A 27,543-nucleotide genomic window follows, 5' to 3' on the forward strand; every position below is an offset into this window, starting at 1 on the left:
TAGTTTAATGTATTTACATCCTGCTTCTTTTTCGAAAGGCCAACAAGCTTTGATGAGAGTCCTGTAATTCTTTTGAATCAAATAGAATTTACTTTCTTTTGTTTATTATTGCAAAGGCTAATTTATCTAGAAAATAAAATGTCAATACTATTAAATGCATTTAGTGCTCTTTCTGAATACATTCTCAGGATATAAATATTTTTTTCTTCCTGTAACAGTTCAATATATATATATATATATATATATATATATATATATATATATATATATATATATATATATATATATATATATATATATATATATATATATATATATATATATATATATATATATATATATATATATATATATATATATATATATATATATATATATATATATATATATATATATATATATATATATATATATATATATATATATATATATATATATATATATATATATATACCGTATATACTTGAGTATAAGCCGAATTTTTCAGCCCACTTTTTGGGCTGAAAAATTCCATTCGGCTTATACTCCAGTCAACAAAAAAACTTACCGAGGACTTGTGCGCGGCCGAGGCTTTGGTGCTTCCGGGATCGCGCGCACCTCTCCCAAGCCACCGCCGTCCGAGACCTGCAGGTCTCCGTTCCTCCGCGCCCTGCCTGCCTGCTTCTTTCAGCTGTCTGCCCATCAGCTGTCCATAGGGATGCTGCAAAGCTCTCCTTCTCTAGGCCTTGGACTCCCTCCTGGCTGAAGAGTAGATGAACCAAGCCAGCAAGGAGACAAAATGTTTCTGCAGCTGTTTTTCCTCTGAAGGTTTTTTTTGTTTTTTTTTTTAAAGTAATCTCCGAAGGTTATGCCAGAAAATGGAGGACGCTGGGTCTTTGCAAGCTTTAGCTGTCCGCCTGGCTGCCTGAAGGCCGCCCTTTTCAGGCAGTCTGACAGACAGCTAAAACTTGCAAAGACCCAGCGTCCTCCATTTTCTGGCACAACTTTTAGGGATTTATTATTATTATTCCTACTACTACTATTACTACTACTACTACTTCAGGAGTAAAAAGTTGCAGAAAAAAATTCTCTCCTTACTAGCTTAGTTCCTCTACTCTTCCATCTGGAGCCAAGGTAAGATTTTAAAAAGGGATATTGGTTGGAAGGCAGAGGGAGAGTTTAGTTTTAGCATCTAAAAAAAGGGGGGGGAAATCAGCGAGTACATCCCAACCAGCTTTTTATGTTTTTGTTATTGAAGAAATATGGGGGAGGGGGAGGGGTTCTGGGGTGGGTTGGGGAGGGGATAATATTGTAACTTCAATAAAAATTTTCAATAAAAAAAAAAGAAATATGGCTTTCTGGGGGAAGGTGGGGAGGGCGTTAAGGAAGGAAAGGGTTTTTGGAAGCTCGTCCTGAAGCTGCCTTTTGTGCAAGGGGCCTTTTCTCAAAGCCTAGAGAGGCAGCTTTGTTGCCTCCCCGTAGACAGCTGATGGGCGAACACCAAAAGCTCCAAAAGGCTAGGGAACTAGTCCCAGAACACCTTGGTAGGAGGAAGGGCAGAGGCAGAATTGGGAAAGAGGTAAGACAGGGTTTTCCTTCCCAGATGTTTCTCTTTGGCAAGACAGCCAGCTGTGCTGAAGCCCAGTATCTGGGGGTGGGGGAGACCTGAGGCAGGCGGGCTGGTGCTTGCATTAGGCCTCCCAGGATCCCAGAGGCTTGCAGAGCGCGGATCCAGCCTCCGAGGCATGCAGAACGGCAGATCGGCTTATACTCGAGTCAACAACTTTTCCCAGTTTTTGGGGGTGAAATTGGGGGTCTCAGCTTATACTCGAGTCGGCTTATACTCAAGTATATACGGTATATATATATATATATATATATATATATATATATATATATATATATATATATATAACACAGATTGCAATTCTATAACACTACTCCCATGGAATTCAACAGGCTTTACTATTTATTTACAGTATTATTCATCAGGTTACCATATCTAGAAAGTTAAAATGTTCATACCATAGCATATCATACTATACCTTAGGATCAAAATTCACACTAAGGAGGCCATCTTTATCACTTTGCTTAATCAAAGGTTGATCTAAATTAAACAGACAAATATCATCCACCTGAGATTTCCATTTAAAATAGATCTGATCTTCATATTGGTCAAGTAATCTCAATATTTCTATATATTTCTGATAAATTAGAGTAGCTTCAAAATTTTCCAGGATTCTAAAAAGAAAACATAATATCACACTAGTAAAATGGTCATGTCAAATAAACATTAAACAGCAAAATATATGCTGTTTAGTGCAAATATGAATGTAAATATAACCCCATGAATAGTTTGCAATAAGTATTTAGCTATGCCACTCAAGTCTGGCTCAAGATATTTGAAAACATCTTGAAAAAGTAAGAATTGTACCATCTTCTCACCTTTTTTCCTATCTGAATTTCAATTGAGTCTTACTTCAACACAATGTCCTCTATCACAGTGTTTCTCAACCTTGGCAACTTTATGGTGTGTGAAGTCCCAAAATTCCCCAGCCAGCCTGAATAATTCCTATTGCTGAAGAGATTTACTTACTGATGGGGAACAAATGAGAAGCTTGACCAAAATGACAATATGCGGGATTTAATTTCTCGAGACCATTTAAGGTTTCCTGAAGTAGATGACATGTTTTTGTTTATGACTTCATTCCCTTCTTCCTTCTGTAATTATTAAAGGACAGGTGGATAATTCCTAAAAAAGATACCTTGTGAGAAATGTAAATGGACTAAATTGCTCTTACACTGCCACATACCTGTTTAATGTGTTCATCATACAAATATTTACAATTTCTCAACTCTTCATCAAACATCTGTAGCAAGATATTATAATTTGTGCTAAACATTTCTGTAATAATTGGTTTCTCCAGAAAAGATCCAAGAACGGTTATAAGCTGTATAAATAAAGAACATGATTATGTCAACCTTCCTTTTTCCCAGCTTGGAGAATGGTACCAAAATACCATACAAGGAAGTTGGAACACAAGAGGATATTGTTCGCATTCCACATATGTCTCTGCCTAAGGAACTGTGTTTAATTAAACTAGGAATGGTGTCCCCATCTTTGAGTCAGTCTTGGCTCCTGGGAACCATTGGGACTAGTCTTGCCTTGTCATGGCAAGATTTTGAAAGTGATTTTCTATTGTCTGCTTTCTAAAGCTAGCTGAGAGTGACTAACCCAGGGCTTTGGGCTTAAGGTGGGACTAGAACTGTTCCCTGTGCTTTGAGTTTTAACTGCTAGATATCCAATGTAAAATTATTACATTTTTCACCTAAATTACATTTCTATCTAAAATGTTAGTAACTTAAAAGAACAAAAATTATTCTTCAAAATTGATATTTTTAATTATTTTTTCTATTTTTTTACGCAGCAGCAGTAACTCTCTGGAAATTTATTTATATATTTATCATATCTCACAGAATGTGACTCCACATAGCATACAATAAAAGCACATCATAAAAACAACGACATAAAATACCAAGATTTTCTTTCATGTGCTTTATGTCAATAGAAGTAATACATTCTGACTGCTTCATAGCACTTTTAAAGTGTATAGCTAATATTAATGAAGTTATTTACAAATATTTTCTCATAAAAATAGGCTTACTAAGTTAAACATAGAAACTGCTGGCTTTAAAATATTCTCACATACAAAATCAATAGCAGAAAAGGTTACTTTTAGTGGCTGTCAAGATGATGAAATTATGCAAGATGTCAAACATCAGACTGGAACTGTTAAATTTTATTCTCTCTAAACTCACAAGCTTGGAATGTATTATTATGTATAGGCTTTAAAATACAGTACTGAATGACAATACATGCCTAAGATATTTTGAGGGACTAAAGAGTATACAAGTAGTCCTCATGAACACATTTAAGCCCAACATATCTGTTGCTAAGATAGTTGTTAAATGAGTTTTGCACAATTTTATGGCCTTTCTTGTCACAATTGTTAAATGAATCATAGCAGTTGTTAAGTTAGTAACAAGGTTATTAAATGGATCTGGCTTCCTCATTGACTTTGCTTGTCTGAAGGTTGCAAAAAGGGGTCACAGTGATCCTAGGACACTGGAACCATCATAAACATGAATCAGTTGGCAAGTGTTCAACCATGGGGATGCTGCAATGATCATAAGTGCAAAAAAACAATCATAAGTCACTTTTGTCTGTGCTATTGTAACTTCAAACAGTCACTAAACAAATGGTTGTAAGTTGATGACTACATGTATTCAAATAATTTGTTCTGGAGGAAGAGGACCTTGAGCTGTCAGCCCAGCAATACACATTTACAGCAGCTCCACTCAGTTTTATTATTTTATTATACAATTAGTTTTTTACTACTTTTACTGGACTTATTTTTACTTAACTAACTTTGTTTCAATGAGACAATAGTGAAGATAAATACACAGATAACAGATTTAGTTATGGGGAAAAGAAAGAAATGCCCAGGACATTTCCCTCCTTTGAACTCTCCAAAACAGCCAAGAATTGAGGAGCACTTCGCAGGAAAGAGAACTGTAAGTAAAACAAAATCTCCCACCATCTCTAACAAATTTGAAGCACTAGAGGGGGACCTCCAAACAGAGCTGGCAAAATAACAATTATTAGATCTTTCCTTATTTCTTAAAGTTAAAGATAAAGGTTCCCCTGCACATGCGTGCTAGTCGTTTACAACTCTAGAGGCCGGTGCTCATCTCCGTTTCAAAGCCGAAGAGCTAGCGCTTGTCCGACGACATCTCCATGGTCATGTGGCTGGCATGACTAGACGCCAAAGGCGCATGGAACACTGTTACCCTCCCACCGTAGTGGTCCCTATTTTTCTACTTGCATTTTTACGTGCTTTCGAACTGCTAGGTTGGCAGAAGCTGGGACGAGTAACAGGCGCTCACTCTGTTATGTGGCACTTGGGATTTGACCCGCCAAACTGTCGACCTTCTGATCGACAAGCTCAGCGTCCTAACCCACTGAGCCACCAAAAATGATAACTAATCACCACTACAGATAACCAATCTGGGTACCTGTTCCAGGAGAGTTGAAATGAAGCCCAAAAATAATAAGAAAGATCAGAACATAGAGAGGCTATCATGCAAAAATTCAAAAATTCAAAATAATGCCTCCTCACGGCACTCACTTTTATCTTAATATTTGAGCAGCTTTCAGCCATAAAACATAAACTGGGGACACTGAAAAGAGATATAGCTGTTTAGCCTCTGTAACAGACACAGTCAAATCTCCCACTCTGGGCAAGTGTGCTAATAAGAAGCAAGGAGCAAAAGTAATAGTTAAAGAATTTGTTAAAAATCCTCAGCTCTCTAAGAATAATTCACTGATAAAGCAAAGAGGGGAACTTACAAATGTTTAAGATTTCTTGGAAGCCAGCAAAGTATCCTCCACCAAATTAAATTGTTTATTGCAAACACAACAGATCGCTCTCAGAATTTGCATGAACAGACTTAATGTTGGATGTTGGAATAGCAGGAGAGCAATCCTAACTTCCTTAGGTCAGCTTCTTCACTGCCAAAGTGGGCAGATTGATCTGTGTGCTGTTGAATGGCTCCCAGATGCCCCGAATTGGAAGCAGATACTTCTTTCTTTTAAGCAGTCTACCATCCCTTTGATGCTATTCAAGATGAAAGCATATCTAGTTTTCTTTCAATTTCTTCCTACCATAGTCTTTTGTGATGAAAAGATTAAACCTGTAAAAGCTAATATGCTAGCTCCTAAGGTCGCTGCTTCTTCATTTTCAACCTTAAGAGAGCAAGAATGTGGGAGTCAGGCAGCCATACTTGATGAAGATATTCTCAGCACAGAGGTTGGTCTTATTAATGCTTTAGGCTCCTTACCACAAAGTGAACAAGTCAACATATTGTGTAAACTAGAAAATCTGAAGAAAACCTTGTTGGTCACAATTGCCACAGCTGAGCCGCTTATAAATCTTGTATCTCCAAACATTGAGCCTCTTATTTTCCCCTCAGCAAATAATGGATTACCTAAAAATGGTCCTATAAAAAATAGAAATCTGAATCCTCTTGGGCCAGTAGAGGATCCTGAAGTCAAGGAGGAGGAGATTACTTTCATTGAGATATTCCATGGGGACTCCAGCAACAAATCAGGGATGGTCAGGGGATCCTTGACAACCTCAATGACACAGAACCAGATGCAGCATGATTTAATATCTCTTTGCCCAACACCTCTGCAGAAGTCCCTCACAGGGCAATCATTGTTAAATGGTGCCAATGTCCTTCACTCTGAAGAAGACCCCCCCCCCCGAAGAGCTGATGCAGGATGTATATTAGGCAAGTCATCCCTTGGAGGAGGCCACAATGGCTGCTGCTGACTTCTCAGCCCAATATAATAATCTCACAGCTTCTTCTTGTCAAAACCATATCACCTGATGGGCCTCAAATGACTATCTTCTTTCCCTTCTAACTTGAAATATTGCTGGCTGGTCAGTCTCATCAAAATACCAACTTTTTTGACTACATACATCACAATTTGATGTTCTTTTCCTACAGGAACCCTGGGTTTCTTCAGAGGTGGAGTTAGATGGCTACTGGATTAGCTCTATCCCAGCTACCCCGAGCAAGGCGGATGGGAGAACTAAAGATGGTGTAGTGGCCCTAGTTAGCACAGCTCTGTGTCCCACTGCCTTCTTTATAGCCCTGGGTTGTTACTACCTTGCACTCATCCAAATAGGTGGAGATTTTGCTTTTAAATATTTATGCTCCCCTCTTAATAACAATCTGCTTAATAGTATTTGGGAGCACATAGAAAATTTTATCTCTAGTTGTTTAAACAAATATCGCACAGATGCAATAATTATAAGCAGGGATTTAAATGCTAGTATGGGTACAAATGATCATACACTCTTTAACCAATTTAAAATCCATTATGAGGAGAATGTATTAGAGGAACCATTATATTCCAGTGCTGCTGCAATGACAATAAGGAAAAAACACCTAAAGAACTAAAGATCCTAAACTTTGCTTAGTTATTTTACAATAATTTTTAGGGAAAGTATTCATTTTAATGTTTAAATTTTGTGCTGGTTTGTGACCATAATAAACATTAATATTTTTTAAAAAATTGAAATACATCCTTAGGGTATCTATCTTAAGCTATGTCCATAACAAACCTCATCACAATTCATTAGTCTAAATGTTTGATCTGAGAATTCCTAAGAATTTCTGAGGATTCCTAAGGATACCCCAAGATCCTCTCAGGGGTATCTGAAATAAAATTATTTGCCAGCTAATTTCAAAAAATGACACATTAAAATCCCATCAATTGTAAGAAGTAGTAATGGAAGTGAATGTGTCAATTTTAATTTTTAATATAATAAACAGTAAAAAATACAATTAATACATTCTGGCACCCTAAAGGGGCCAGTGTAGTTAACTATATTGTAATTTCCTGGAATTCTGTACATCATATAGCCTACATCTATATTGGAACTCACCCTGATGGTAACCTAGGGGAAAACAAAGTCATTACCAAAAGCCAACGTGGGTATGTCAAAAACAGATCATGCCAGACAAATCTTATTGCATTCTTTGACCAGGTGACAAAATTAGTGGACCAGAGGAATGCTGTGGGTATAATTTACTTGGACTTCAGCAAGGCATTTGATAAAGTAGATCACAACCTACTACTTGATAAGATAGAAAAATGTAGGTTAGACACATCACCACCAGATGGATTCATAGCTGCCTGACTAGTCTAGCACAATACCAAGAAAGAAGAAAAATAACAGCTCTCAAAAGAAATCAGCATGGCTACATAAAGAACTCTCCGATAAATTAAAAAATAAAAAGGACAAGTATAAAAAGTGGAAAGAGGGACACATAACTAAGGCAGAATACAAGCAAATAGCCCAAGCCTGCAAAGATGAAGTGAGAAAAGTTAAGGCTCAAAATGAACTAAGGCTTGTGATCAAAGTCAAAAATAACAAAAAAAGCTTTCTTCAACATGTAAAAAACAAGAAAAAAGTTAATGAAATGATTGGTCTATTAGTGGGGGAAAGTGGCAAGAAGGTGACAAGCAACAGGGAAAAAGCAGAACTATTTAATTTGGTTTTTTGCATCTGTCTTTACACAAATGGAAAAAACAGTCCAACTTATCAAAAACAGTACTATAAAAAACAGATTAGAAATACAAATTAAGATAGGCAAGAAAATGATAAGTGAGCACCTGTCCAGCCTATATGAGTTCAAATCACGGTTATAAATGGTTCAGAGCGTATTATCTGTATTCTTACTAGTATGTGCATGTGTAAAATAATAATGTAATCTAATCTAATACAAATCTGACAGTCAAAACTATAACATTCACTTATTATGCTTTATGTAACTACCTTAAATGCTGACTCCAAACCTGAACAATCAAGAAATCCCACACAAAAAATTGCTCCAAGACGCCTTTCAAATTCCAAATTTTTGTGTTTAAAATCAGCGTAGTCTTCTTCAAATTCCTGTAGAAGGCAAAATCAATTTTTTTAATGAATTCCATTGAATTGAATCAACAAAGGATGTAAGAAAATAACTATTAAATCAGAAAATTAGTGCTATGTGCTAAGGATTCTGTTTCTAGCATACAAGAATAAAGAAGAATTGGCAAACAAAGGGAGAATAAAGTTGTTTGTAATGCTCACTCAGGAGACAATGACAACAGTATCCCGGACTCCAAAAAGCCAGGCTTGCCGAAGGCCTTAAAATATTTGTGCTACCCTGATCGTTTCACACAGAGGGAAAAACTGTGCTTGGCAGTCAGGTACTTAACCATAGCGATAGTATTTTGGAACACCAAGTCTTGAGTTTCTCTTAAAAGAAACAGAAGGATTGCCAAATTCAATAGGCCAGGCTTGTCTTATATTGAATAAAACGAAGTACAGCAACATCTGAAAATGGGCTCCCTAACACCAACTCTACAAGTAAAAATAACTTAGCAGTATTCTTGATATACTGTATACCTGAATTACATCTGAGCAGTTCTTTTTGGAGAAATAACCTTAACTAGTCAACCAATGATAAACTTTGCTTATCTTTCTATATCAAGTTATTTTTTCCAGCAAGTTTTATCAAGCTTTATTTTTTAATCTTCTAATTTTAAGATATAGCAACCATTCTTATGTTCAGTTGTATTAGCTTTTAAATCAAACAAGTAAGTATAGGAGTAATTGTGCTATATTATATCAAATTAATAAATTCTACTAAACATGGCTCACTTAAATTTTTTGCCCCATCAACTGGATGCATTAAGGTTTACAACCCAGTGCAGCTTGACTGTGACTGAAACCCCTATCTCTGGATACAAGGTGTGATGTTTGGTACTAGCAGGTACTTTTTACCTAGTGGAGAGGAAATTTGGGTAATACTGGTCATAACCTCAAGATTGTGATGGGCAGAATACTATATGTAAGTTTATGTATAATAGGAACTGGGGTTGTGGTATATGGATTATGAAATACGCCCTCATGGATAATGCCTCTGTTATTAATAGAAATTGCCACAGCTATTAAAAGATCAAGTAATCTTCCATTGTCTGAAAAATACTGGACTACAATAAAAGCATTAAATAGAGAAAGGCTGTTCTTCACAGGAAGCAGAAATACTGATAGTTAAGGAATTCAAGCTCAGCTTGGTAGGAATTTCCAAGTTCAAACTTTTTACACTTTTTTTACGTATGGATCTGTTTTTAAATATAATTAACTTTATTTTTACAATATACTTCACAACTTGCCTTTCTTAAATTTTTTAAAAATGGCACAAACAATATGTTATATGAAAGATTACCATATTGTTGTAGTCTAAGGGGTCATATGTTTTCTCTTTAAAAGTGTTACAAGACTCGATAAATTCTTCGTTCAATTTGCATATTTGAGCATTTAAACATTTTCCTTTGATTCCACCAAATTCCAGTTTCTCCAACTTTTCAAACTCAAGCATAGTAACAAAAATATTCTGAAAAGATAAAAATAATCATTTGCAATGCGTCTGTCTCATGAACGTCTCTCCTGATACAGAAGTAGGCAATATTTTTGACCCATATTGATTGGATGCTCCTAAACGTGGCATACAATGTCCTTTAGAAGACAACTAGCAAATTGCTGTTTTCTGATCTCTGAACTTGTTTATCACAGCTTATCTTTGTGTATAGGGGAGAGGGAAATTACAGAATAGATCAGCAAAAAAGGAGCATTCTTTTGAACAAAACCAGAGAATGAGCAAAAGAACAAATTTTCTCCAGTCCCAGTTTTACAATCTTATATCCTGACAAAGCAATATTCAAACTTGAAAATATGCACAGGTGTCCTAAAACTATGTAGAGTCAAATGGCAGAGTGCCAGATCATTTTATTAGGAACAGATTTACGTGGAGCCAAGCACCCAATAGTTATGTTCTGAAACAATGTCTTTGACACCTGCCTAAATTGCTTTTAGACTTTGTTTTAAACCTTTTTGAATGGGACTATCATCACACTTTTTGAATTGGCTTTTGACTAGGATCATGGGATTATACCTGTGAGACCTCCCAGCATAGAATAGGACCATCTTGGCATCTGTGACTAGATACTTGCTGTGCAGGGCTGGACAGAATATAATTGCCTTTACTTTGGCTTTAAGAAATTGTTCTATAATGCTGGCTTTTTTGGGATCAGGTCTGTCACTGACATGACTTCTCCTACAAAACAGGATACAACATGCAAGGTGTATGTGTGTGTGATGTACTTTCTATCATTTTGTCATGATAAGATATGTGCCTTAATATGTAGATAATATGGGAAATGAAACTAGGCAGAGGACAGTCCTTCCTTTACCCTGTAAGCCATCAGGCTTATATGAACTTTATGTGTGTGTGTGTGTGTGTGTGTGTGTGTGTGTGTGTGTGTGTGTGTGTGTGAGAGAGAGAGAGAGAGAGAGAGAGAGAGAGAGAGAGAGAGAGGGGGGAGGGGAATAGAACACGTCATGAATCAATTATTTGCACCCTAGTTCTTATTTTTCCCTACATTGGTGCATATCTATTAACTCTGGATCATATAGTTAAAGCTATTTATTTAAGTATCAATTTATTTTTTATTTTTATATTCATTCATTCATTCATTCATTCATTTTATTTTATTTGGATCCAGCCTTTAGTTTTACAAATAACTCAAGGTGGTAAAGATATCATAAAAATCACATTTAACTAAAGAAAGCTGCACCCTATGTAATACTAGATGGACTTTTTCAAAAAGAAAGCCCTGACTCTAGTATTAAAAAACATATGCATATGATTTAGTTATGCACATAAATACAGATAATTAACTATAAATTTGTGAGTTGTAATTGTAAATAATCTTTCTTCTCTTTCTCTGTTCCTTCTTTGCTGTTGTATAAAAGTAAGTAAGTTATCATTACAGAAATTCTACATAATTTTTCCAGAAATATAACTCCAACTGTAATTCTAGTGGACAGAATGGTAAATAATACCTCTATTTTCTCCAGGCGATTTAAAAACATATCAAATCTGGAAAACACCATCTCTGGTTGAAAATCCCAACATCTAACTTCTTGACTGCTAGTGAAATAAGTTGCCACTTGTGCTTTTTCATTAAAAAAGGCATCCTTAAAACTTCTTAAAGTATTAAGAGCACTTTGTACTTGTTCCAAAGTTTCTTCTGCTTCCCTTTTCATAATATCTTCTGGTGAAAGATACAGTGTAGCCTGAGGTGAATAATAATGAGATCAGACATTTTAAAATATAAAGTATAAATGGCTAATACAACAATGCACTATTATTCATGTACTTCTTAAAATGCCTGGTTATACAGGAAGGTTCTAAATTCTTTCTAAAATGGCTAAAAATGGTGTTTAGACATCTATCATGAAAAAAAGTGATGAAAATAGATTTCAGTTTCATCTTGCCAGTCTTTCACGCTTGCCATCCTTATGTTTCTCATCATTGGAGCAAGTTCCTAAATTACAGGGTTTGTGCCATAATGCAAATTTCTTCACTTCCCCACCCTTACAGGGATCTGTGAAGTGGAGACTAGATACAACTCTTAAACAAGTAGATTTCACATATTGGCAATAATAGAGAAAAGCCTTTTCTGAGTGCTGTATGGATGGATGCCTAAAAGCAAGGATACATTTAAGAAAACCTCCTTCCCTGACTTTAATCCTTGAGCAATTTCATATAAAAATTGGATGCATCGCATTCAATTTATTCTGGTATTTAAAATATTACTACCTGATGAATGAACAGGTTGCAGAATTCCTGCAGTAGAGATATGATTCGTATTGGCATGTTGTAAAATTTGGAATGACTCCAGATCAGGCAGATGGTGTGAAACAGAGGAGGAATCAGAATACGTATCCCTGGAAATTCAGTCTCTTCAAAATACTGAATATGTCTTTCTAGAGGTTTAAGATATAATTCAATATCTTGGGTTTCAATAAGTGCTGTAGAATAAAGAAAGGATTAAAACTATTTTGTAGTATATGTACCTAATATGCAGTGTACTTAGGCATACTCACTTTTAAAAGAAAATGATAACCTTCTAAGGATAATAACCAACTTGGTCATAGATGCTACTCAGAGACTACTAGGTTCTCTGTTCCACCTGCCTCCAGTAACATAAGGAGACTGGGAACTAAAATTATCTGCCTGCAAATCTGCATCCTACTAAACTGGCATCATAAAGACCACAGAACAACTACAGTATTCTGCCTTCTGATATAAGCAAGTTTGATAGTTGGCCAACTGCTCAGCAAACATTTTATGACAATGTATTCAGAATTCTGTATGCACTTTTCCTGATGAAAGGTTAACTTGCAGCTACAAACTAGTGTGCATCTTTTTTCAAATTGCAAAAAAAAGACAGTGATATAATGTTGTGCCCAGTAAGACCAAAATGAAAATGAATCATCTGCTTAGTTCTTTCGGAGCACAGCACCTTATAAAAATAACATGTATTTTAATGATTTTCCATTGACATTTCATTTAATCAATATGTAAAAATGAGAAAAACATTTTAAAATCATTTTGTTAGAAATGGATTGTCTGCAAGTAACAGCTTCAAAATAATGTTTACACTGTATGTTAATATACATATATATGTGTGTGTGTGTGTGTGTGTGTGTGTGTGTGTGTGTGTGTATCAGAAGGGTATGGCTGACTGATGAGAACAAATGAGTTTGAAATGGCCATATCAGTCTCCCTTTAATTCTTTGTTAGCAATCCAAAAAATTACACAAATAATGAGTTGTCACAGTTGTGACTACAGCTTGTGAATGGCCTTAGGTTAGGCTGATTCAGGCAATAAGGTTTGGCCCATATTTGGGCCTGGCGATAGATAGATAGATAGATAGATAGATAGATAGATAGATAGATAGATAGATAGATAGATAGATAGATAGATAGATAGATATAGATGATATAGATATAGATATATAGATGATATAGATATATAGATATAGATATAGGTATAGATAGATATAGATATAGATATATCAAAATGTAACATGGTACATTTTACATAAGACTGACTTAATGAGAATATCTCCCAAAGCAATAGTTTAATGCAAAATTATTGTGACATAGCAAAAAATTATGGATTTGATATATTGTGTCCATTTATATAAAAATATAAATTTATTTCAAAGAAGCCTTACCATTTTCTACATCCTTATAAGTATCCTGAAAAGTTGGATAATAACTACTCTTCTTCATTTTTAAGATTCCAATCAATTTTTTGATAATAGGGCTCTTAAGCTGAAATTTAAAAAGATCTTTAATAAATATATTTAAATTTGCCACATGACAGCGTGAATTAAAAAAAAGATCAAGTTTCATAAACGGCCCTATACAAATATGAAAATGAAATCCCAGTCATTCTAGCATGCTGAAGTCTTCAATTATTCTCAAGCAGAAATAATTGAAAAGATAAATGGCTACAAATGGCCAAGCTACATGTTCAGGAATGTCTGCTAAGATTTCTAGCCAATTCCAGAATACAACTGGGAATAAAAGTTAAGTGATAATGTGCCAACAAGTTGTTTTCAATTCCTAGCAACCTCATAGAGAGATCTTCTCCATGATGATCTATCCCTAATCTGTTATTTCAAATCTATCATCACCAGTATAGAAAACTGTAGTGGTCATCCATTTATTCAACATGATAAGAAAATGGGATTTATTGTACTTTAATAAAAGTTAAGAGCCGCGATGGCTCAGTGGTTAGAATGCAGTATTGCAGGCTAACTCACTGCTCACTGCCACTTTGATTCTGAGCAGCTCAAGGTTGACTCAGCCTTCCATCCTTCCAAGGTCAGTAAAATGATGAGCAGATTGTTGGAGGCAATAGGCTGACATTTGTAAACCACTCAGAGAGGGTTATAAAGCACTATGAAATGATATATTAGCTATGGCTATTGCTATTGCTATGTTTTTTAATGTATAGAAAAGAATATTTGCAAATGCTGGTGTTAGTGGAACCACTTTTGAAACTACTAGGAAATCTCATTCTTTTCCTAAACTATAGAATGAGTGAATAGATCTTATTTTTGTGACCTACTAAAAAAATGTTCAAAACTGCTGCTCTGGAAGACTACCCGAATTTTGTGCTACAGAACTCCTGGTACCAAGAATGTAATATTTTTAATCATAATTATAGTGTTGAATCACCCTGACTGAAGCAGTTTATATATATATAATTTATTTATAAATACATTGTGAAGCTATCTACAAATCTAAGCAAGCTGCAATAAAAACAAAAAATTAATTTGTAGAATGCTCTCAGTCATTATAGACTAATTTGTACCTGGTGCTTCATATTTTTGTTAGAAATTAACATATTCACTTTTTCTTCTAATACATATTATTGAAAAAACAGCTATAAACTATCATTGGAGTAGCAGCTACCTACCTGATCATATATACACAAGAGGTTGTCTTTTCTTTCTTTCCAAAACTTAAGCTCACTCTGAGGATCTGGGTAAATCTGGTTAAAAGGTGGTTGAGCTATATTCCATTCCAAAATGTCTTGTATCTGATGTGACCACTTGATAACCATTGATTCTATTTCATGAAGTACTGACCTTATCTGGGAATTCTGTCTAAAAAGTAGGGAGAATAAAGAATGAATTTCCATGCTTAGAGATGCTTAAAATGACACTGAAATTAACTGCACTATATTCTGGCTGTGCTTATTTGGTTCTGATGGTACTGCTTAACATGACTTGACAAATTACATGTTTAATGGACAAATTAAGCAATTTCCAATGTTTCATTTTAAAAAATTCACTAAATAAAGAGAATTTTTGCTTGCAGTGATAAATAAAGTATATGTTCAGAGATGATATTAGCATTAGAAGGGCATTTTGAAAGTCAAGCTTATAGTCAAGTTCTTCTGTCAATTGGATTTGTGATGTGGATATAAAAACTCTACAGTCAGGACATTCTTTTACAATACAAATGCTTCCCTTTGTTTATACTTAATAAAACCCTATTGCCTTTATTCTTATAAGAGTATATCAAGAAATGTGTTGGTTTTGATCAAAGAATAATGCAGCCAGGAATTCTGCCACAATGGTTAAGCAAAAGGCAAGGGCAACTGCACATTCCTACTCATGTATCCAGAAACTGACACTGAGAAGCAAATCACCTCGGATACTAAAGGACCACTCAGCTAGTGGAGAAGGAGATTTATGTACTGAATACCTTCAGGCTGCCAGATGTTGCCTGAATATCCCCATGGAAGTAGTGGTTGACTCTTCTCCAAGGTATCATGTAAATATCCTTTTGTCTGATTTAACACTGACTGGCAACTTAGCCCTATATAGGTAGATATGTAGGGAGAGAAAGACAGAGAGAGACAGAGAACTATGTATGTTTAGCCTATCAAAGAGAAAGATTAGTGGGGACATGATAAATGTCTTCTAGTACTTGAAGGGCTGTCACAAAGAAGAGAAGATTGACTTATTCTCTAAGGCAGTAGAGTGCAGAAGAAATAATGGGTGGAAGCTCATTAAAGAGAGATCCAATCTAGAAGGAAGAATTTTTCTGATAGTCAAAACAATTAGTCAGTGGAATAGCGTGTCTCCCAGAGTAGTGGATACACTGAGGCTTTCAAAAGTAGACTGAACTATTTGACTGGGATTCAATTAAGGCTCCTACCTCGAACATGGGATTAGACTAGAAGACCTCCAAGGTCCCTTCCAGCCCCATGATTCTGTGTTTTTAGATGAATTATTTCTACTTTTTTGCAGTGCTATATTAATATAAAAGGTAAAGGTAAAGGTTCCCCCGCACATGCGTGCTAGTCGTTTCCAACTCTAGGGGCCGGTGCTCATCTCCGTTTCAAAGCCAAAGAGCCAGCGCTTGTCCGACGTCTCCGTGGTCATCTGGCCGGCATGACTAGACACCAAAGGCGCATGGAACACTGTTACCTTCCCACCGTAGTGGTCCCTATTTTTCTACTTGCATTTTTACGTGCTTTCGAACTGCTAGGTTGGCAGAAGCTGGGACGAGTAACAGGCGCTCACTCTGTTACATGGCACTCAGGATTCGACCTGCCAAACTGCCAACCATCTGATCGACAAGCTCAGCGTCCTAACCCACTGAGCCACCGCGTCCCTTGCTATATTAATAGAATCTTGCAAATCTGAATGCACAAGTTACCTGCTTACACTTTTAACTGCTTGATCCATTAGGCCAGATCCTTCCCAAGTCACTCTTTCTATTAAACCATGGGGGGGGGGCTCTTGTCTCTTTTGTCTGATTGTTTCCTAGATACTAGTAGCATCTTTTTCCCCTTATTCCCAAAGTCATCCACAAATTCCATTGTGTGTGTGTGTGTGTGTGTGTGTGTGTGTGTGTGTGTGTGTACACTCCTTACTTATTTTCAGTGCACATATCCTGAAAATCAGTCTTTGTTGCAATTGTTGGAAGAGGAAGAAGAATTTTCCCAGACACAATTCCATTCATAACATAGGTCTTATTTTTCATTATTTCTATATGCCGCTCCATATCCTGGGAAATAACATGTGGCCAAGATCCATTATTTTTCTTACTGGAAAGAACAGGAACTGCAACCTGGTAGCAGAAGGAACAAGATGTCAGTGGTATAAAGAATAAAACTTACATTCTTTTTGAAGTCCTATTTGTTTTTTGTTGCTGTTATATTTCAGATAAACTATTTTTTCCCCCAAAAACACTCTCAAACAATGGTGTTAACTTTTAAAATGAAACATTATGGAAAACAAGAAAGTCTGGTTGCCTTGTGAAAAAGCATTTTTGGGATAACTATGACCTGGATGATTGAGAATCTCCATAGACATCTTACTAACATTATTTTCTAATTCCCTTTTCATTCTGTAAATGCATGCTGTGAGGATTATCCCTAGAGTAACATGAGAGGGGATTCCCAGGAGAAAATAGAGAAACATTTTCTGGTCCTTGTTCACTTCAGGAAAGAATCTCTTGAACTGAATTTCAGACTGTACATTTAGAATTCAAACTGGAGCAACCGAAGATTCAAATTAATTATATGAACAATCATAAAACTTTATTTACTATATAGTGAAGTCTAAATTTTAAATGAAACTTGAATGAGTTTATGAAGCAATAGATTCTAAATGAGCATCTTTCCAGTTAATTTAACAACTTCCTTATTATTGGTTTTGGTGTCTGATTCTGATAACCTCCGTTGTAAAAAAAAACAAGAGATAAATTATATGAGTGCTGAATATATTCTAAGAACTATAAATATTAAGCCCAATACTAGTGCAAACTGAATTTTGTTTTTAGTAGTAAATACTTTATATTTTACTGATTATGAAATAAAAATCTGTCTCCTATTCATTCTGCAAGACTTTCAAAATGTTTTTTTTTTAAATTATTTGATCTCCAATACAGGATTGTTCTTCAATGTTAATGAATCAAAGACGTTAAATATTTGATCAAGCACTTTTGACATTGTGAAATGTTTGATCTCTATGTCATATACCAATCAAATAGTTCCAGTAAGACCATGATCTGTAGCTATAACATTCCAAAGTTTCTTTGTTGCAATACATCTTCCATAGTGATAAATGCAAACTTACGTCAGCTTCTGTGGAACAAATTGTACTCTAAATAAACATGCAATTTAGAAATAATGTAAGACCAAAGGAGCACTCAACAGTAAGATCAGAAATCTCAAGCACTATGAGATGGGTGCCATTCTACCTATGTGCTTGCAGACTTTACTCTTCATATTATTAACTTGATGTCTCATGTGATTTTATTTTTAACAAATATTATGTCAATTAAGAAAAAAATTAATAAAATGTAGACTAGTACACAACACACTGCCCAACTAAAGGATATTTTGAAATATGTAATTCTTAAGACAATAAAATAAGGGGGGAAATGAAGAAAATGCTTCTTTTTTTGGAAATTTCCTGGCTCTGATTAGTATGCAATATTAATGTTATATTAGGTAGCTGGGTAGGTAAACTTTTATTGTGGTCTTTGTCCAACATGTATACATACATGCACACCTACATACAAAATACAAAAACAATGTACATTAAAGATAGCAATTAAAGACCATAATTTCTGGAATGCTTTCGATTCTGTCAATAGAAGCTTCAAAAAAGCTTTTATTAATTATGTGAATATGTATTTTATCCTTAGGTCTGATAGCAATCAATACTTTCAAAGCATATTGTCTAGTCACAACACTGTACTATCATCTTATACTTCTTTCATTTACTGCTTATATTTCCTATTGACCTGTGAACCTATAGGACAAAAGCATTTATTTCCTGCAGAAGCTCAAAGCCATGTATATAGCATTCTTCCATTTTTCCTCCACCATCCTTGTAAGGTAGGCAGGACTATCTTATCAGGTAGACTATGATTAGCACTAAGCACTTTCCATGTCTAAACACTGATTTACTCCACATTACTTTTTTCAGCATTCATATGCTGCACTGTATATGATAAAAAACACTCAAGCAGTAAAAGATATTGACATTCTGGCAGTCTGACAATGGGCTTTAAAGATTAAACTAGCATAAAAATAAATTTGTCCATTAGTAGACCTGCTCTGTAGGCCGTATTTTCAAACCAATGTAACATTTCAAATGGGAAGTTCTATTTGACAAAGGAACAAATGCTCTTCATAGTATCAGCATAGGAAAACTGATCATTCTCTAATTGAGGAAGTGATACCTCCAAATAAGTTTCAAAACATGAATCTTATTAGCAGCTTCTTATTTCATCATTTGGAACAGATTGCATTTGAGATTTCAAATATTCTCTATAACACTGTATGAAAAATATTACGAGATTATTCTTGCTTTTCACCCTCACATCTCTCAGCTGTCTACATAATTCAAAATATTAAAAACCTCTCCCACATAATTCCCTTCAATATAAATTCTGTCTTTATAATGTTGATAAACAAAAGCTTTCATAGACTTTATTTTTAAAAAATGAAAATATTCAGGAGATAGAAATCTAGCAGTCTCCAAAAAGAAAACGCTTTTTGGCAACTTTTCTACTAAAACAGATGTAAGGATAACATATTGCAAAACAATTGTGTTCTTTTTTAAGTTCATTTAAACTAACTTTTACCAAAAGTTATTTGTCTAGCATTGAATATATAGAATTTAAGAACCAAGAGTTTAAAAATATAGAAGTCCTTTGAAATAATGTTAAAGTAAGGAATCTAGATTTCAGCCCTTGCTAAAAATTCTGAAATTCACTACTTGGTGTTGAACCAATCACAAACTCCCAACAATCTATTTCACAGAATAAAATGAAGGGGGATCTTTATGTGTACTGTCTTGAGCTTCCAAAGAAAACATGATCTGTAAATGTTGAATGTAAACAAAACAAAACAAATGAACAAACAAAGAGTACCTTCTCTAAGAAAACTATTACATGCTCCAAGGGTATCCCAGACAGTTCTGACAATCTGAGGTCTTCCTTGTAGTTTTCTGTTCCAATGCAATTTGCAGACTTCATAACCCATACAAGTTTATGTTTTACAACACTTGGTATCTAAATCAGAAAGAGGCATATTACTAATAATAATGAAAATAAACCCATGATTTATCCCACTGTAACATAATATAGCTCTGGCCAACATCCTGCAACTGTTTAGAATTAACTGTAAAGGATTCGTGCTATATGAGAGACTGTAGGATTTTATATTTACATAAGTTGGGGGTGGGAAACTTTTTGCAGACAACGGCTGATTTATGGTCCAGGTGCTACAGATCTCATTCATTGAGATCAAGGTGTGTAATGAAATGTCTGAATGACCTTGAAGAATGAGGGGAAGAGATGCTGCCTAGGAAACAATCAGATTAAGAGAGGAAAAACACAAAGTGGCTTAACGGTCAAAGAAAGAAACTGGTACTTTCAGACTTGAAAGATTGATATCAGCTCTTTCAGGTAAACCAGTTAGGAAATCACACTAGATGAATTAATTCCACTTTACTGTAGAATTAGCAGAATTATTTAACAGAATATTGGAGATACAAACTCCCCAATGCAGCTCATGCAACAGTGGTATTATATGCACCATCCTAGTGGTCTCCAAAGCTATCCATGCCACCACATTTGCACCAGCTGAGTTTTTAAGGTAGCCTCGTGCAGAATACTTTGCTTTTTCAGCAGGAGTCTGGGAGAATCCACAGATTGTACACCTGGTCTGTCTGGGGTAGTGCAAGCCATCCAGAACTAAAGGTGATAAACAACAGGATTCCTACATCCACAGTTGCTCCATCTTACCAGCGTTTAGGTAAAGCCCTGTGGCACCCCACAAGGAAGTGGCCATGCAATACTGTGCAATACTCTGTCATCCAAAAGGATACCATGGTCAATTGCCCCCAAAGCTGCCAAGCAGTCAAGGAAAGCAAGGATGCATTCATTATCCCTATCCTGCTTTTGCCAAAGATCATCCATAAGCATGACCAACACTCTATTTGTCTCATAATCAGGCTTGAAATCTGACTGAAAGGGGTTCAAATAATCTATTTCATTCAGGACACTCTGGAGCTGCAATATAAGCTCTTTTTCTACCACCAATTGGGAAAATGGATGGAAATGTTCTGTTCTAAGGAAGAGAAAGATTTAATATGCTAGATTTATAAAATAAATAATCAAGGAATTTTAAACTTTAAAGTTGAACTAAGCAAGGGTAACTAAATTGGTTGTGGGGCAGCTACAAATTCTCTTGGCTTTGTTTTAACATGGGATTTATCATAACATAAATAACATGTGACTATAAACTGTCTGTCTGCAATATAGTTGCAAGAAACTAGCAATGCCTTCTAATCTCCTTGGAGAGCAAATTGGGTTATTTCTCATTTTAATTATTTACATAATTTTACTTTGTATACTAACACTGGACAGTAATAACTTTCTAATGAACCACAACTTCTAGTGTAAACAATGCTTACAGATTGTGTGGAAGAGATAGCAGAATAAAACTTTTTGGGATTGATTTTTTGAGTAAACAACTTAAAACACAAACTGGATTAGCATTTTTACTGCACACTGATTGTATTTAATCATTCATGTAGCAAAAAAATCAAAGTTATTCCATTTCTTTGAATTTCTGCTTGCCATACAACTCTGATTTTATCAGTGTAATCAATTCAAACCTAAACAAATTGTTTAAAATCTTACCCTGAATTATGGGTTAGATCAAAGGCATAGCAAGCAGTATCTCCCCCCACCCATTTTTTTTGATGTGAGCTTTTTGCATATCTGTGGGAAAATTTGAGAAAGTTGACAGGACAAAAGGCTTGATTGTATTATAATCAGATAGGAGAAGTTGGGATTGTTTTTACTATCTAAAAAATTATAACAAAATAACAAAAGAAAATACTGTGCATGATTGATTTGCAGTACAATTCAAGATGTTGAAGTTAAATACATCAAGCAAGTAATAGATAATCTTTTTAGAGGAATTCTCACCAAAGAATCTGTACTTATTATCTATATTGATATTGTGAAAGAAAACTACAAGTGGACAAGTCCACAGTGATAGCAATGTCCATAGTTGTTCCATCAGTCATAGTTTGTGTTTCATATGGAGAAGTAATTGCCATCCTAACTGTGGGAAAGTTACATTCCATTATTCAGTAGATAGTCCCCGAAAGTGGATTTATACATTGGCATGATCATTAAGAAGAAAAGAATCAGTACGCATCTGTTGGCATTTTGTACAGAATGCACATCTTTCTACAACATGCAGGAGAAATGTTCCAGAAAAAAATGAACACTGAATGTGCTTGCAAGTTCCCAGAGATAGAAAAAGGTTTTGATGTCTCCTCCAAACATGCCAGGTCATACAGAACATGAGTCTGCATTTGCTTATTTATTAAGTTCCCCATTCCCTCCGTACTTTTGAATCTATGAGACAGGATGCCCAAATAGCCCCCAAACAGAAAACGAGGAAACTAGTTTAAAACAGTAACTATGTACGAAACCATATTCCCTCCTTTTACCTTTGTCTCCATAGCCAGTCCTCCGGCCACAGAGAGGTAGAAGGCCAAAAAAGCAGGGCGATTACTCTCTAAAAAGTCCGCCACCAGCTTTTGGTTCTGTTCCTCTTCCAGAAACTTGCACCATTTGTCTTCTTTGAGCCTTAACAAATGTGCCAGGCAGCGGCCCAAGAATTGCACGCGCTCGTCCTCAGCGAAACTTTTTTCCTGCACTGTCTCGTCTTCCTCGTCCTCCATAGCCACTCGGAGTAATGCAAGCGGGAGAGTCGAGTGAAACCCTTTGCAACAAAGCTTGTCGCCGGGGCACTTCTGCGTCTCGTATGCTATCCTTGGGATCACTTCCCGACGATTTGATGGCTAAACTACGCCTTCGTTTTCTCTCCTGTCTGAGCCCGGACAGCTCACCTGCCTCTGTTGCGCCCGCCCACGCGAGTCTTCTTTCCCCAAGACCAGCGCAGGAGCGTCGCTCAGCTCCCCTTCATTACCGCGGCGACAGCAGCGTCCCGTTGCCCTGGGGACCAACTAAGTCACACTCAAGCCACCCTCAGTTGCGGTTGAAGGGAAACAAATCACAGCTTTAGCCAATTAGGGCCACTCTTTTTTGAGGAAGGAACCACCAGCTGCAAAAAAGCGGGGGGAGGGTGCAGCTAAGGTTTTGATGGAGAGTGGCGAAATGCACGATGCAGTCCTATGCTGGAAGACTCTAATGCCAGCTCCCTTTGACTTCAATGGGCTTTGTTGTTGTTGTTGTTAGCTGCGAAGTCGTGTCCAACCCATCACGACCCTATGGACAACATTCCTCCAGGCCTTCCTGTCCTCTACCATCTTCTGGAGTCCATTTAATCTCACGCCTACTGCTTCAGTGACTCCATCCAGCCACCTCATTCTCTGTCGTCCCCTTCTTCTATTGCCCTCGATCTTTCCCAGCATTAGGCTCTTCTCCAGTGAGTCCTTCCTTCTCATTAGGTGGCCAAAGTACTTGAGTTTTAGCTTCAGGATCTGGCCTTCTAAAGAGCAGTCAGGGTTGATCTCCTCTAGGACTGACCGGTTTGATCGCCTTGCAGTCCAAGGGACTCGCAGGAGTCTTCTCCAGCACCACAGTTCAAAGGCCTCAATTCTTTGGCGCTCAGCCTTTCTTATGGTCCAACTTTCACTGCCATACATTGCAACTGGGAAGACCATAGCCTTGACTATACGCACTTTTGTTGACAGGGTGATGTCTCTGCTTTTTAGTGTGCTGTCTAGATTTGCCATGGCTTTCCTCCCCAGGAGCAAGCGTCTTTTAATTTCTTGGCTACAGTCCCTGTCTGCAGTGATCTTGGAGCCCAGGAAAATAAAATCTGTCACTACCTCCATTTCTTCCCCATCTATTTGCCAGGAATTGAGAGGGCCAGATGCCATGATCTTGGTTTTCTTAATGTTAAGTTTCAACCCAACTTTTGCACTCTCCTTCTTCACCCGCAACAAGAGGCTCTTTAGTTCTTCTTCACTTTCTGCCATTAGAGTGGTATCATCTGCGTATCTTAGGTTGTTGATATTTCTTCCGGCAATCTTAATTCCAACTTTTGATTCATCTAGCACTGCCTTTCTCATGATGTGCTCTGCATATAAGTTAAATAGGCAGGGCGACAGTATACAGCCTTGCCGGACTCCTTTCCCAATTTTGAACCAATCAGTGGTTCCGTGTCCAGTTCTCACTGTTGCTTCTTGATCCGCATATAGGTTTCTCAAGAGACAAATAAGATGGTCTGGTACTCCCATCTCTTTAAGAACTTGCCACAGTTTGTTATGATCCACACAATCAAAGGCTTTAGCATAGTCAATGAAGCAGAAGTAGATGTTTTTCTGGAACTCCCTAGCTTTCTCCATGATCCAGCGTATGTTGGCAATTTGATCTCTAGTTCCTCTGCCTCTTCGAAATCCTGCCTGCACTTCTGGTAGTTCTCGATCCACATACTGCTGAAGTCTAGCTTGTAGGATTTTAAGCATGACTTTACTAGCATGAGAAATGAGTGCAATGGTGCGATAGTTTGAACATTCTTTGGCACTGCCTTTCTTTGGAATTGGAATGTAAACTGATCTTTTCCAATCCTGTGGCCATTGTTGAGTTTTCCAAATTTGCTGGCAAATTGAGTGTAGCACTTTTACTGCATCGTCTTTTAAGATTTTGAATAGCTCAGCTGGAATACTGTCACTTCCACTAGCTTTGTTGTTGCTCAGCTTTTCTAAGGCCCACTTCACTTCACATTCTAGGATGTCTGGCTCGAGGTCAGTGACCACCTCATTGTGATTATCAGGGACGTTAAGCTCATTCTTGTATAGTTCTTCTGTGTAATTTTGCCACCTCTTCTTAATCTCTTCTGCCTCTGTTAGGTCCCTGCCATTTTGGTCCTTTATCATGCCCATTTTTGCATTAAACGTTCCCTTCATTTCTCCAATTTTCTTGAAAAGATCTCTGGTCCTCCCTATTCTATTATTTTCTTCTATTTCTTTGCACTGTTCATTTAAGAAGGCATTCTTATCTCTTCTAGCTATTCTCTGGAATTCTGCATTCAATTGGGTGTATCTTTCTTTTTCTCCCTTGCCTTTCGCTTCCCTCCTTTCCTCAGCTATTTGCAAAGCTTCCTCAGACAGCCATTTTGCTTTCTTGCATTTCTTTTTCTTTGGGATGGTTTTGGTTGCTACCTGTTGTACAATGTCGCGAACCTCTGTCCATAGTTCTTCAGGCACTCTGTCTATCAGATCTAATTCCTTAAATCTATTTGTCACCTCTACTGTATATTCAACAGGGATATGATTTAATTCATACCTGAGTGGCCTAGTGCTTTTCCCTACTTTCTTCAGTTTAAGCCTAAACTTTGCAAGGAGAAGCTCATGGTCTGAGCCACAGTCAGCTCCTGGTCTTGTTTTTACTGACTGTATAGAGCTTCTCCATCTTTGGCTGCAGAGCATATAGTCAATCTGATTTCTGTGTTGACCGTCTGGTGATGTCCATGTGTAAAGCCGTCTCTTGGGTTGTTGGAAAAGAGTGTTTGCTATGACCATCGTATTCTCTTGACAGAATTCTATCAGCCTGTGCCCTGCTTCATTTTGCACTCCAAGGCCAAACTTGCCTGTTATTCCAGTTATCTTTTGGCTTCCTACTTTAGCATTCCAATCCCCCATGATGATAAGAACATCATTTTTTGGTGTTAGTTCTATAAGGTGCTGTAGTGCTTCATAGAACTGGTCAATTTCATCCTCTTCAGCACTGGTGGTTGGGGCATAGACTTGGACTACTGTGATATTGAATGGTTTGCCTTGGATTCGAACTGAGATCATTCTGTCATTTTGAGGATTGTATCCCAGTATTGCTTTTCCTACTCTTTTATTGACTATGAAGGCTACTCCATTTCTTCTGAAGGATTCTTGCCCACAGTAGTATACCTGATGGTCATCTGAATTAAATTCACCCATTCCTGTCCATTTTAGTTCGCTGATACCTAAGATGTCAATGTTCAGTCTTGTCATCTCTTGTTTGACCACGTCCAGTTTTCCTTGATTCATGGATCTTACATTCCAGGTTCCTATGGAGAAAAAATCTTTACAGCATCGGACTTTCCTTTCACCACCAGACATATCCACAGCTGAGCGTCCTTTCGGCTTTGGCCCAGTCGCTTCATTCTTTCTGGCGCTACTAGTACTAGCCCTCTGCTCTTCCCCAGTAGCATATTGGACGCCTTCCGACCTGAGGGGCTCATCTTCCAGCGTCATATCGTTTTGCCTTTTGGTACTGTCCATAGGGTTTTCATGGCAAAGATACTGGAGTGGTTTGCCATTTCCTTCTCCAGTGGATCACGTTTTGTCAGAACTCTCTGCTATGACCTGTCCGTCTTGGGTGGCCCTGCACGGCATAGCTCATAGCTTCATTGAATTACGCAAGCCCCTTCGCCACTACAAGGCAGTAATCCATGAAGGGGTCAATGGGCTTTACTCTTGAGTCAATGGAGGCCAGTGTTTCTGCCTCTCACACTCAGAACTGGTCACTATAACATATCGCAGCCTCCTGCCAATACTATCTCAGCCTCTGAAAAAATGGACATGAAAGTACACATGTTGCTTTACTTAGTTTGGTTCTGATACTTATGGTTTTAATATTTTTAGTGTACATAGATATTGTTTTGATTGTGAGCAGCTACAAAAGTTTGGAAGAAAAAGAAAACAACAGAGTTAGCACACTTTCCTCATGGATGAAGTTAATGATGAATGATAATGCATCTTGTTTGCCCTCTGAGTTCTTTACTTTCTAAGAGTACTTTGTAAGATTTGAATCCTGGGCGTGAAGTGAAAAAATAATTAACCAATAATTTAAAATCAGGTTGTGAGGTTTGGGAGGGAAGGAGAGAGCTATCTAGCAATGTCTATAAGCATCTGGCCATTAATGTGGAATGCTCGTCAAAATAAAACATTCTGAATCAGTATTAAAAATGAATACAGTAGATGCTATTAAGAATTCCACAAACAGACTGAAACTGAATTAAGAATTTATTCCCCACGAAAACTGATAGTTTTATGTCACTTTCACTGATAGTGGATACCATGAATTCTATGGTTGTCATCAGCTGACCCAACTAAGTGCCATGTGTCTTCACATCACTTTGGCAATTCAAGCCAATTTATTATATAAATTAACTAGCTTGGGTTCCCCCTTCAGAGTTATATTGTAAGAGCAGCTACAAAGAACTTCCACTGGAATTGCATGGTGGAACAGCTTCCTATGGGCTACCCTATTCTATCCGAGATAGCTCTGTCTCCAGAAGCCAAGAGAGTTGCCCTGGTGCCTTGCCTTTCTCCTCTCCTCTCCTCTCCTCTCCTCTCCTCTCCTCTCCTCTCCTCCCCTCCCCTCCCGTGTGTGTGTGTGTCTGTGTGTGTGTGTGTGTGTGTGTGTGTGTCTGTCTGTCTCTGTCTCTGTCTCTCTCTGTGTGTGTTAGATGTTTGCAACAAAATGCATTGTAAAAACTGCAGCAAGGAGAAAAATATA

At 36.9% G+C, this 27,543-nt stretch overlaps 1 protein-coding gene across 1 annotated transcript in view; it reads right to left on the minus strand.

The window, feature by feature from the left end:
- DNAH11 (dynein axonemal heavy chain 11) overlaps positions 1-22,890 on the minus strand; it is a gene marked incomplete at its 3' end in the record, with an annotated part of 227,874 nt that extends 204,984 nt beyond the window's left edge. Inside the window, 12 exon segments of the mRNA XM_081342997.1 lie at positions 2,025-2,220; positions 2,576-2,700; positions 2,793-2,930; positions 8,391-8,507; positions 9,829-9,996; positions 11,505-11,738; positions 12,265-12,476; positions 13,689-13,788; positions 14,942-15,131; positions 16,913-17,109; positions 19,927-20,067; positions 22,527-22,890. Of these exon segments, the coding sequence (XP_081199123.1) occupies positions 2,025-2,220; positions 2,576-2,700; positions 2,793-2,930; positions 8,391-8,507; positions 9,829-9,996; positions 11,505-11,738; positions 12,265-12,476; positions 13,689-13,788; positions 14,942-15,131; positions 16,913-17,109; positions 19,927-20,067; positions 22,527-22,760 (2,052 nt within the window). The 5' untranslated portion in view covers positions 22,761-22,890.
- Between the last annotated feature and the right edge of the window lie 4,653 nt (positions 22,891-27,543).

Source organism: Vipera berus (genome assembly GCF_964194415.1).
Source record: "Vipera berus genome assembly, chromosome: Z".
Classification (NCBI taxonomy): domain Eukaryota; kingdom Metazoa; phylum Chordata; class Lepidosauria; order Squamata; family Viperidae; genus Vipera; species Vipera berus.